This window comes from Cygnus atratus, chromosome 2 (assembly GCF_013377495.2).
Source record: "Cygnus atratus isolate AKBS03 ecotype Queensland, Australia chromosome 2, CAtr_DNAZoo_HiC_assembly, whole genome shotgun sequence".
NCBI lineage: Eukaryota > Metazoa > Chordata > Aves > Anseriformes > Anatidae > Cygnus > Cygnus atratus.
In genome coordinates, this window is record NC_066363.1 from 51,309,030 (window position 1) to 51,322,670 (window position 13,641).

General features: G+C 37.8%; 1 protein-coding gene across 1 annotated transcript in view; it reads right to left on the minus strand.

The window, feature by feature from the left end:
• CDKAL1 (CDK5 regulatory subunit associated protein 1 like 1) overlaps positions 1-13,641 on the minus strand; it is a 434,104-nt gene that overhangs the window by 277,628 nt on the left and 142,835 nt on the right. Inside the window, exon 7 of the mRNA XM_035549604.2 lies at positions 13,212-13,260. Within this exon, the coding sequence (XP_035405497.1) occupies positions 13,212-13,260 (49 nt within the window). The remainder of the gene's footprint in view (positions 1-13,211; positions 13,261-13,641) is intronic.

The window sequence follows — 13,641 nt, forward strand, 5'->3', positions numbered from 1 at the left end:
GAGGATGGATGGAACAGAAAGCATGTATGAAGTACTAGCTGAACTACATTTAGCACTGCGATCTAGATATCAAACTCAGACCAACTGAAAACCATGCTCAACCAAATCTGCCAGCTGGCATTACCAACAGCTATTTACAAAACTAACTCATCTATCAGTCATAGTCTTTCTACATTACCTATTTCAAAGAGATTTTAGTTAATTTATTAATAATATGGCATTCATACTCTGAATTTATTTCTGTGCTATCGCAACAGCAGTAACAACAGATAAGCAACTGCTTTTGGTATACTGTCTTTCTCAGACTTTCTAAGATGCATACAAAATTTTCGATCAGAAGTTTGATCTACTGAAGAAGCTAGCAGAACTGGCTTGAGATCATAATGGTTAATACTAAAAGGAGATGTCAGTAACAGTAAATGGAAGTTTATTTTTTTGCAGTTGCATTTGGGAAAAAATTCATTACATCCTGCTGTGAACTTAGGAATACGCTACTTGTGCTATTAACATTTGCTAAATTATTCATTTCTATCTTTTCATGACAATACCAGCAATATCATTGTCTCACAATACAATCATTTTCAAATCTAATGCTTCATTAAGGAGTCACAAGCATGACACCATTTTATTTACTTGTATAACAAAAAGTGATTGCATTATCATAGGCATACAAATTGAACTAGAAGCAGAGAACATTCCTTTTTGTATTTCTTAACACTGCAGTTTATTTGGAATAAGGCAGTTTATCCAGTTTTTAAATATTCAATTGTCTTACCATATTAAAAATGTATTTAGATTTGTGGTTGAAAATATCGTTGAACAATTTACAGTATTCTTAAATAATCAGGCTTAAAAATAACAACCACACAAAATTCAAGTTTCTTACATTTAGAACTACAGTCAGACCACCATGATGAAGTATAAAAAAAAAAAAAAAAAAAAAAAAAACCTGCCCTCCCCAACAATTAGTATCTTAGCAGAATCAATGGAGCTTGATCTCCTCTGAATTTGTTCCCTCACAAAACCCAGTGAATTATTGTTGTCTAGTTAGAATTTAGCTCATGCTCTGCCTTTCCCATGCTGGGAAAATTAAACAAGGAAACTTTCACAGAACGTCTGGAAAAAGAATATCCTTTAGGCTATGCAACTTGTCTTAAAACTGTTTGAAATTTATTGAAGGACTAAAAACTGGCAAGGAGAGAGGGAAATGGATATAATGACAAACCTGTTTGGGAAGCACAACTTTATAATCCCCATTTTCTTAGGAAAACAGGCCAAAAAACCACTAAAGTAGTCTAGAAAATCTTGTTAAATCTTTCTTTTAGATGTTCAGAAGGTTACCAGAAATGTTAGAAAAAAAATCCTCTGACATTTTCAAGTAAAATGCAATGCACTAGGATCCGTAAGACTCAGACTCTCTTTCCTTCAGAGGCTTTCTTAATTGATGAAAGAAATTCCACCTCAGCTACCACCTGCCATTTGATCCACTCAATGCTTCACAGCTCCGGACTGCACAATGCACTCAGGGACTTGGCGATGGGACTCAGTAGGTCAAGTGGATGGTTGGACTTCATGACCTTGAAGGTCTTTTCCAACCTTGATTATTCTGTGCTTCTACGAACATCACTTGATGCCCCCTAGCTGCATTAAAACTGGCAAAATCCCAACCCAGCACAGTGCACCAGCTCAGGGTGTCTCCAGCCTGGGAACAAAACACAGCAGCTTATTTTCACAGCATGTATGGCTACAGTTTTTCTCATATTCCTTCTGAATGACACTACATTTCAACTTAATATGAGGCTGCAAAACCTGTGTGTCACTCAAGTATGGTACTATCCCAGTACTTTTCACTCCAGACACCATAGGATTAAAAACAAAACAAAACAAACAAACAAAAAGTAACAGCAGTACTAGGAGATGAGCTTTAGCAGAAAGTTTAGTGCTTCCAGAAAGCAAACAGCACATCCATAACCAACTACAGTAATTTGTATTGCAGACACACTTAACAATAATAATAAAAAAAAAAAAAACAGAGAGAAATCCTGTTACAGTATGTGACCTTAAATCCTTTTTCTTTATTCCATACAAGGATTATTTTGTTTCATTCTAAGTAATCACTAAAGCATCTGTTTACAGCATTGTTGCTATTAATAAAGCATAACTTGATAAACATTGAATCATACTTTTTCACATGCTGTAAATCTTTTTTTCCTCCATACTTATTTCAAGAAAACTTAAAAATAATATTTTGTCATCTTCAATATGGAAAAGGCTAAATAACAACTTTTTTTTTTTTAATTGCGTGACCAGCCTTAATCTCACATCAACATCAAGCATCACAGCAAGAGCACTAATTTCAAATCTCATTTAGGCTCTCCTTTCAAAACTAAGAATGGGGCAAAACATCGCAATCAAGGTTTCCTTCTAAAGCACTGTATCTGATTAAGCTTCCTTCTCTCTGACCTAACAGGTTGGATAACAACAAAGCAGGTGTCCCAAACCTGAGTAATCTTTTTTTTTTTTCTTTTTAACGTTTGGTAGAAAACCATTTCTGATTAATCATAGTTCAACTCCAATAACAATGAATGCTCTATCTCAGATAGCAAACAAACCATCCTTTTTTGATGTCTCCCTGAAAGCTTTGAAATACAGCTTAATGACAAACAGTTCTCGTCAGGTCATCTAGTCTGCATCTGTTTATAGACCAGAGTCTAAACATTTGAGTACCATAAACCTCTTCTGACATAAAGATAACTTCTCTATTTCCACATAGCGTACCAGCAAATAAAATTATATTAAAAATGGATAAAGGTTAATTAAAGGTTTAGGTCATGCTAGAGAGCAGGTATTCACTAACTAATGGATAATTAATGCAGATTACAATTTAAGAATAGTACTAACTATGCCCAGTGAAGAAGCTTATAGAGCAAAATCACTCACAGGCAGTGTAAATGAAATCAAGCTAGAAAGAATTTAAAATGAATCAGAGCTCTCTAATTTTCAGAGCTCACTTAAAAATGAAACATCTTTACGTAAAAGCCAGTGGACACAATTCACATTACTTGGCAATGCCACAGAAGACGAGGTTGGAATGAATTAAGTCAGGATATTAAATCCTATTGTTAGACTAAATAAAGGCTTTTGAATGTGTCAGATTGATAAACCACTGTGCAGAATGCAAGTATTTTCAAGGCATTCATTTTCACTTGTTAAAAAGGATACAAAGAAAGTACCATAATATTAACGTTGTGTACACATACCTTCCTCTGTGGGTGGCGTGTGCTTCAGGAGCACGATAAAAGAATGCCTGAACTTGAAATACGAGCATGTGAAGGGAACTGGTAATGAAATTTCTTTGCCTTAAGTCTATAACATTAAATGTGCTCTGAACCTTAGACTACTGTCAGACCCCCATGACCTAGACCTGCAGAAGCTACTGCAATTCCAGCAGACAGATTCAAACTGAACTGGTATTTTGCCAGCTTTGCCAGTCAGATGGAAGTGGCCTGGCTCAGTCACCTTTAGTTAACTTTAAGAACTGTCTATCAGTGCTGCAAGTATCTGTCAGATATTAATAGACCCGCTGTATTTCAAAAATAGCCAGCTTCATTCAATGCACAGGCTGGCCCCCCTCAGTAGCTGCTGAGAAATATCTGCCTGAAAGATGGAACAAGGCATCCAGAGGCAGTCCCTCCTCCTTCCCTGCTCACCCTGCTGGAAATACAGTGTGCCATTTAAACAGCTCCCGGCCCAATGCAGAGCACTATTTCTTAGCTGTTACCTTCAAAGTTCAGTGCAGATATCTGAAGGAATTCAAAAACATAAGTTTAAAGAAAATCCTCAAAGATGCAGGAAACCCCAGCCTTGGCAGCAACAATTTCTATTGTTTTCAGCTTCTTCTGTTACTCGTTCTTTCCCTTTCCCAGTTACATCATTATATTTAGAGGTTGTTCACCATTTCCTGAAAGACACTTTTTTCCCTCACAACAAGGCTGCCAACGTACAATTCTATACCTCCCAGCTGTCTCTCCCCTGCCTGTTTGATCTTCTCCAGAATCTTGAGGGAAAAGGACTAAGTACTATATCATGTACTCTTGCACACATTTCCTTCCACCTTTATTCACTTCTTGATGAATAAAGAGCTTCCTTTCCTTAATACCAGCACTGGAAAAATGGCACACAGGAGCAGTGTAGCTAAGGAAGGCAAAGCAATTTGAAGGGAAAACAAAGGTGTAAATTTGCCCAAATAAAAACTAAAGGAAGAAGTGTAAAGAAGAACCAAAAGCAGTGATAAAAACTGAAAGATCAAGTAAATATGAGCGTTAAAAAGAAACAGAAAATTTTAGTGAAAGTAACAGAAACATGCAAAAGTATGTTAAAGAGAAGGGAGCCTAAGAAAATCAAATAAAAAAATAAAGGAAGAAGAGGCAAATCAGGAGCTGTTACAAAACTTTTAATACCAGATTCAATTAAGTTTTTATTTAGATTGTTGTTGTTCTAACCCCGCAGCTACTGGATAGAAACGACCTTCTAAATGAGTTATTTTGGATCTCTGGGCAGGACTAGCAAAAATAGCACCTGAGATGCAAGGATGCAGCACCACAAATTGCCTAAAACACTGTACAGCTAGCTTAGACCCCAAGCCCTGGTATACCTTTGTGGAATCAGCCCCCTTGTGCCCATCTTTTCTGCCTGCCTTGAAGCACAAATAAGCTGTCCCACAGCAGACATGACTGGCTGCAAAGGAATCCTCGAGCTCCCCAGAACAATCACATGCTGCCAGACAAGTGCAGAAACAACAACCACACTAACCTACTTTAGGGCTTTGTTGTGTGAATGTTCCCCCCATACCCGTCCAAGCTAGCCAACAGCACATCAGCTACGCAGTGGTGACACTGCTGAACGTCATTCATGGGATTTCCTGCCTCTTGTAAACGCAGGGAACAGACTCAAAGGAAAAACAAACCCAACTGGAAGACATATGCTCTGCTCCTGGCCACCAATTAATATATTTTTTCCTCCCCTAGATCAGCAGAAGTGGGAATGTTGTGCAAGTCAAACTCCTCCTTCAACTGGTGTAGGCAGGAACTGGGTAGCTTTACAAGTCAGAGAATAATTAAGACTAATGATGTCAGGATTGCTGATATTTTCCCCCATCTGCATGTCCTAGCACCACAGGAAAAAGAATGCTCTTGGCAAAATGACTGGTCCCATCAGGTTGCTGGTAGCAGGTGGTATGTTTGGCCCTGTCTCCACAATTCAGAGCTCTTTCATAAAAGGATTACTTTCCACACTATGTGGACTTGAAAAGGCTTCAGAGAAAGCTGCAGATATTATTAAGCATGTGGCACACATGATATTAGACTGAAGTATGTGTATTTACTAAGCGTTGCACTTGAAATTAGCATCCAAGAACAATTCTGTTTCAGAAAACTCCAGGATACGAGCACTATGCAGGTGACGATGGGCTTTTCAAAATTCATTTAATTTAAAAAACAAGATATTAAATAGAGTAAGACAGTTCACAAACTTCTGAAAAAGCTGTGCAGGTAGCCCACATTATTGGAATCCACAGATAATTTTCTCTCCATGAAATAGAACAGAACTATTCTTTCTTGGCATTTCAACAATGTATCATTATATCAGCAATATTTGTAAGCACTAAAACAGTAGAGCGTAACAAGTGAAACTGCAAAGGAGGTCACTATTAACAAGGAATTAATGCTTGTCTAAAACTTTCACAGAATGAAATTAAGAAAATATAATCTTGTATGTATAATTATTCAAGAAAACCATTTTCATCATATCCACTTTACTTTCCGTTCTCACAGCAAAAGAGCTTGAAAAACACTATTAAGGCACTATATTTTTCAGGATTCAATAGCTTCACTCTATTCTGACATCATGTGATATTTTTGTCTTTCTAAAAAAGTGGCTAAATGTTAAATCTGCTGTAAACTCAAAACACTGGCTCCAGGCTTCAATAGCTCAGAGAGACAATGCCAAGAATCAACTGTAGGAAGAGTTCCCCTGACCTTCTGTCCTCACCCCTCTGAAGAAATGCATTTGGTTAGGATCAAGGATGCTGTTCAAAACCTCAGGAGACTGTGGACAGAAGCTCAAAAAGAAAAAAATAATCAGATGAAACAGGCTGTGTTCTAAGGAAAGACAATATTGAAGGGCAGATTGTCAGAGCCACTTGCAGCAGTACAAGTAACTTACCTAATGTTTTTTGGGTGTGCAGGTTGAACAGAACAAAATAAGCCTTAGAGTGAAATGCTGAGATGAACCTATCACTGTATGCAAGAGCAAGCTTTTAGTTTCGTCTCTACTCTTCTGCTATCTATTTATATCCTTCTTATGGCTAATTAAATTGCACTGTTTTGAACATGCTATGCCTTACATTTACCAGCCAAAGGATTCTCTAATGGAGCTATACAGAGCTAACCACAAGCTGAGCTGAGTCAGCTAACAGAGCTGAATCTATCCAATGTAAATAGCATAGAAAAATAGGGATGTTGTAAGAAGAATTGCAGAAAAGAGCACATATGAGTCTGGAAGAAAAGGTATCTTTTCCATGCATATCACAGACTCATTTAACAACAAACAATCAAAATTTTGCTATTAGGGTTTTCAGTTTGTTCCCTGCCATTTCTTGTTTTCCTGCCCCACTATTCGTCTCCCATTCAGTTTCTGTGAAAAATTCACAAAACAAAGTCATATTCATAACAAGGATAGTCAGTTGCTCTAGTTTTCTATACCAAGTAATTGAAAATAATTACAAAATCCACCTAAAATTCTGGATCCTCTCACATAGCTAATAGTTACTGTATGCCCAAAAGCATTTGAGCAGGCACAGCAAAAAGGGCAATAAACTTTAGTTTAAGAATAAAAACCAATTGCTGGGAATGGAAACCTCTTGCCCCTGCAAATAAAATTTTACGTTGAGCTCCACAATTATTGATGTTTTACAAAAGCAATTCAAGTGTGCTTGCAGAAGTTTCTCCATAATTTCTGTATATTCCACACTGTGCTCTACTGTTTCTTTAAATCATGCTCTGCAAAACTAAACTCTCTAAATTGATACTGGTGCAAATAATCATATTATTCCAAACTCGCCTCCTGAAAGGTAGAACCTATCATCACTCAATATGCCATACTTCTCCTAAGATGTCAGAAACATGAAATCAAAATTCAAGCCAGTGCTCCTGTTGAAGTGTTCAGGTGAATGAAAAGACCTTAATTTAAAAATTGTATGGCAAGATGCATTCGAGTCAGGTCCTTCCTAAGTCAATGTTCATTGTCAAAGTAGTTCTCAAATTAACAGAAGACAAAAATGCTACTGCTTTAGGTAATGACATTCTACCTGCACATAAAGCTGATTTCTTAGATAACAACAAAAAAAATCTCTGATTAATTTTCTTTATACAGGAAAAGCCCCAAAATTACTAATTCATGGACAACAAGAAGGGGAGGATGACATTTACGTTATTATGCTGTTAACCTCCACTATTAATACATATAAAAATTGGTGATTCTGAATCTTTTAACCAGTCTTTTCAACAATGTATCTTCAAGCTATGATTCTGTGTATTGCCTACTGAAAACCTGATTTAAATCCCCACCCACCTTTTTTTTTCAGTCTATCAAACATCGATAACCCCTCGCAAAATTTCTGCAGCTAGTACCATGACTTTTCAATAATCTCAGTTTAAAAGGCAATTCTACTATCTAGAGTGTTAGAGACGTAACAGTGTGTACTGGGTGCAGATGCCCACACATTGGCAGGGGGGCCATCTTCGCTGTGAGAAGAGACCACAGGGTGACCCTGGTTGGCCACAGGCAGCTCCTCTCAGCCCCAGCAGACCCACCTCAGGGCACTGCTGAGCCTGTCAGCCAAGACTGAGGCACCTCTGGGAAAACATTGTTCAGAATGGGCAAAAGCCACCGCGTAGCATTTGAGACTGAGCAATGAGGGAAAAAGTGAGAGAAACAGGCCTGCAGTCACCATGGCTGGTGAGGAAGGAGGTGCTCCAGGCAGCCCATGGAGAGGACCATGGTGAAGCAGGCTGTCCCCATGCAGCCTGTGGAGGACACTGGGGCCTTGAAGAAAGCTGCAGCCCATGGAGCAGAGCCCATGCAGGAGCAGGTTTGCTGGCAAGAGCTCTTGGTCCACAGGGGACCCATGCTGGAGGAGTCTGTTCCCAAAGGCCTGTCCCCCGTGGAGGAGACCCACACGGGAGCAGTTCTTGAAGAAAAGCAGCCCGTGGGAGGGCCACCACTAGGGAGGAGTGTGAGGAGCCAGTGGCAGAGAGGAACTGTTTGGTTACAGACCGACTGCAGCCCCCATTCCCCTTCCCTTGTGCCACCGTGAGGGAGGAAGTAAAGGAGCTGGGAACGAAGGAGTGCAGTTGAGCCTGGGTGGGGGTCTGTCAGCCTGCCAAGGTCAGGCCACCACACAGTGAAATAAATAAAACAACCCCGCCAAAACCACCACCCCTTTCTATGTCCTTTCAAAGGATACAGAACCAGAAACTGGGGCTCAGTGAGGCCACTACCCTCCCTCTGACCCCTCTCAAGCTGCAACTAGGCACAAACAGCCAGTTTCCTGACTGGGAGCCAAATTATACTTTTCCTCAGAAAGGAACTCCTGATGCCTATAGTTTTTATTCCTCTTTTGGCTCATCACCAGCTTCTTAAGTCAAGGCCACCCTTCCTACAATCATTGAAATTCAGTAGACAGTATTTTATCTACTGTTATTTTATCTGTTATCAGCAGATTATAATGGAAACAAACAGGACATACATATACTATTTAATATGCTAGCATTCATATACATACCTACCTACATGTACCCAAACATACATATAAATACAATCTCTCTAAATTATGCAATCTGGTATAAATTCTGTACTCTGTATAAAACAGCTACTATTCATCTGCTTGTTTTCATAGACTGACACAACTATCAGCAATCCATAATTAACAATTCAACGGTTAGTAAATGCTAGTTAATGTTTAAACTGGGAATGGATGGGCAACTTCACCAGACAGGTCAACGTGACTGAAATCAAGAAAGGTTATGTGAAGTATAAAAGGCTCAACCCTGAAGTAATTTCCTTTGGCTGTTTTTAACAATCAAGTCTAATGACCCATTGTAAAACTATGTTTTGTGAAAACGTTTGACAGACACAATACAGACTAAACTCAATTCAACCTGTGCCCCTCATCTCCCTAAGGCCTAACCTAAAAGCGAATTGTATACAAATGCTCCACTTCCATGTTCCCCACCCCCAAAAAGCTTCAACATGAGACAGCTAGCGTGTCTAGAAGGGGAGGTGGAAAAAGCCCCAACTCCACATAGACCTGAATTCAAAACCAAGCAGAATTTCCACATTAAGCCATTAAAATCTGTCCTTTAAATTACAGACTAAATATATTTTCTTGACCATTTTTACACAAACCATTTCTATCCCAGCTTGTGCATACACACACACTGTGCTATTTTTAAAAACAGCTTTTAAAATGGTTCAAAAATGCTGACTTGAGCAATCACCAGTGACATCCTGTGGTTCCCATCAGGAAAAAAAAAAGCTTCATCTTACCGGAACAGGCTATAGAGACTGATTAACCTAAACAGCTTTGAAATTTTGTACAGAAATCTTACTTAGTGAAGGAGCATATGTCAAGTATAACCAAGTTTTCTTCTAGTTCAGACAATTCAATTGCTAACTTACTATGTCATTACCAGGAAACTAAGCACATGAGTGGAAATAGGGTGCTCCAATGATGTAAAAATAGCTGTGAATCAGTTGTAAGATTTGGGTAATGTGCAGAAGGAGAAAGTTTTGCTAAACTGTTCAATCAGAGACTTGCATGATGAAACTGTTCTGTAAGTCTGTAAGACTGAAACACTCCAGCTACATTTTTGTGGCTGTCACTTTAAGAAATGTAATTCTAAAGCTGAGATCGAATTCATTTGTCCAGCTCCTTGAAATCCATGATTTTCCTTAGTTGGAAGTATAGAGGTTTCAGATTTTAGCAATACAAGCTATAGAAAGAGTACTTGAAGATGCCTCTAGCTAAAATACATCTTTGGACACAGTTTAAACGAGACATGACCTGCATACAAATATTGCACACTTTTAAAGATCCCTTTTGGAAATTACAGTTTCAGAATTTACCTGATAATCACAGGGAATCTGAAAGTTCCATGAGACTTGTGATAAAGCTCAGGGTGATCTCAAAATGAGGCATCATGGGGTCTCTTAAAAATTCCGTCCCTTATCACACTAGCAGCCAAAAGAAACATGAGCATCCTTCTTTTCCATTTTCTGATGAAGAAGGATAAAAAGGTAAAGTCACATAAAAAGTGTTTATGAGTAAGCGGAGAGTTGGGAACTGCAATTACGCTGTTTTCAGAAAGGTGAAGTAAAGACCACCATAAACATCTACTTCTTGAAACCATCAGTTGAATCAGTACAATGACGCTGCTCTGAATAGGGTATCCTAAACTTGACTGTAAGATTGAGAAATAAAACTAGAAAAAAACACAGTCATATTTCATAGAAAGAGCTTTGAATAATTCCAAAAGAGTAGTTTTTGAGGAGGAGTACAGTAAGCTTTCAAACAAATCTAACAGGGTAGACATTTTCTTCGTAAATGAGAGAGAAAACCATTAGGGAAAAAAAAAGGGGGGGGGTATTATTTTTTTTTTTTAAACAATGTTTCCCTTTTGGTAAATTGTGCGCAGCAAAATTCAAGTATCCACCAAAAAATATTTGGTAGTCCTCAAGAAATGGGAACCTAAGGAAAACCAGTCTCTGAACCTAAAACTGGCAACTATGGTAATAACCATGTAATCTTGACAGAATACCCTGACAACTCAGGCAGACTGATCTACAGAGACAGCTGCCCTGCAGGGTACAGATGCTATGCAGTTTAAACTTTGTTTAAATATTTAGTCAGAACATTTTTTTAAACTTTCAGTATAGACATAGCCACACTACAAGAGTAAACCACCCATATAACCTATTGATTTTAAAAGACAGGTGAAGGACATTGCATTGTATAACAATGACAAAAAAACAACAAAAAACTGAATGTAAACTGGCTCTCAATTCAAAATCTGTATTTAATCCCCTGTCCCACACCATCTTTGTCTCCTCCAGATATTTGGGGCTTCAGAAATTGTTACTAATGTCACAGACTTATGAAGACAGTGCAAACACATTTAATTTGGTTTTAAATACAAGAATTTAAGCTTCTACCATGGATCTGTCTTACGGCATAAAGCATTCTTAACCAATGGTCCTGTTACCTAAAGTATTTTTTCTTTACTTAGATAATGAAAGTTAGAATCACTTAAAAAGCACAGGAACAAAGAGTTTCATATTATTCTCTATTCGTGGAAGGTGATTACCAAATCCATAAATCAACGCATTATTTTCAAAGAAATTTAAATGGAAAAACAAATTATAAGTAAAAGCTAATTTTAATGGTTGTCCTTTGCAAAAGCAAGGCTTTATCATACCCTGTGACCCCTGTCAATTTGCCAATTCTCTTCCAAAGAGAAATTCTGGTTCTGTTCATTTTTTCCAATAGAACTTATGAAATACTGTGTTTCATTACCTTCTGAGAAATCCCTGAAGGAATTGTCACCATATACAGAATTCAACAGACCACTTATTTCTTTTTATTCAGATCACTTATAGTAAGCTAGAAAGGAAGCTAAATTTTTCCCCAAATTGATGCTTTTCAAAGCGTAAGTGTACATTGTATTTTTGTACTACATTTTCCAGAGTTACATCCATATGTAAAATGCAATCTTAAAATTAATTCAATGAAAAACATGATTTTAACAATTGCTTCTAGATTGTTTGCCTTCTTTCTAAGCATATAATATTCAGTCACAATAACCTGAGTAACTATGTTATCAAAAAAGCAGTAATGTTCTGAGTCAGTATAAATATTACAAAGCACAATTTTGTAAAGGGAGGGCATGCTGACCCAGGTTATCATTTTACTCCATTAAGAATAAATACACTTCAGGAAAATTAGATAGGGATCTGAAATACTATGCTGTTGTGAAAATCATGAAGTATCCCCATCTTCAACATGTTGTGATAAACACCATGATGTTTCTGGGAAAATAGTTATGCACATTCAGTAACAAATATGAATACACTGAATATGTTTCTTCTCTGTTAGCTTAATACAATAGGTTGTACCAAAAGAGTAGAAACCATAAAATAAGGACAAACTGCAGTAAGTTTGGTTTAGGAGTACAGAAGAGTACAGGTTTCATTTCTGAAAGTACTCAAAGCAATACACGCCTTAAGGCCTTCAAACTGCAAACTCTAAAAGCTTTACAACACTACATGGTTTCTTAACAGAAACTTTTTTCCCCTCTTCTTTTAAGCTTTATTGCGCCATTTCTATATTTTCATGTTCTATTTCAAAACAATCAAACTCCAGCATTAAAAGTACAGGCAACATCTTGTGGACCAGACACTTGTTTATATTGAAAGTACAGCCAATTGAGCTAAAGCTTGTAATTTAAAGCTTCACGGAACAGTAATTTTTATTGCCTGATAAGTAATGGAGACAAACTTAGGTAACCCAGAAAGATCCAGACAAATATATTTATTTAATAGCAAATGTTTACTAGTGAGACTGGAGAAACAATACTGTCTTTGCCCCCCTTCACTGCAAAGTACTGCGTGTACACACACATGAACGCAGCCAGAGAGAACAAGGAACACAATTACAAAAGAACATTAAACCAGTAGATAATTCATCTGTCCTGCTGAGAAAAGCTCAGGGAAGTGAGCCAAAATAGCTGAAAAGAAGAAAACATGAGAGTACTAAACATAAGAAGGTGGAGATAGAGCAGTGAAGTAAGATAGAGCAGAAACTTTAAACAGCACTCTACATCTACCTACATTGATGCAACTTAAATTGGTTCTTGAAGTCTCCTCAGGATCATTTACCTACGAATCCAACAGGCCACGGAGCTCCTGCCAGAAAAGATCTCTGAAATTACTACTTACACTAAACACACATGGCAAAGTATAGCACTGCCCAAACATTTAGCTAGAGGGGAAAGCAAGAATTAGGTTGGTAAAGAACATAACAGCATTTCTGCTAGCTAATGCTTACATCTCAGAAACCAGCTGCATAACAGCATAATTTCAAGTGTATTGCTTACCTTTCATAGTTTCCTCTACAACTTCTACTACACGATCTATCTGCTGAACCTAAAAAAAATGTCAGAAGGTCAGTATTTAAGCAGTAAACGCCTGGACATACTTTATATAACTCTTCTTTCAAAAGTGTGTTCTTCTGGATTAAGGGGAAGCAAACAGCTTGGAGGTACATTTTTATAGCCTTTTTTTTTCTGTGCATCTTCATTCTTCCATCATAGTCCCAAAAGTAACTCTAAATTGATTTAAAACAATTTTTGTCCTCAAAAATAGCAGGTTCCCATAAGTTCAGGAAAAGTCACCAAAGAGATAGGAGAGAGGGATCCTATGGGCTCTTGGTTATAGAAAGACTGACAGACTTCAGGCCTTAATTGCTGTTTGTGGTCCATTTGGTCACTGAAAGGCAGTGGTCACCCAGGCAGTCAGCACCTGGGT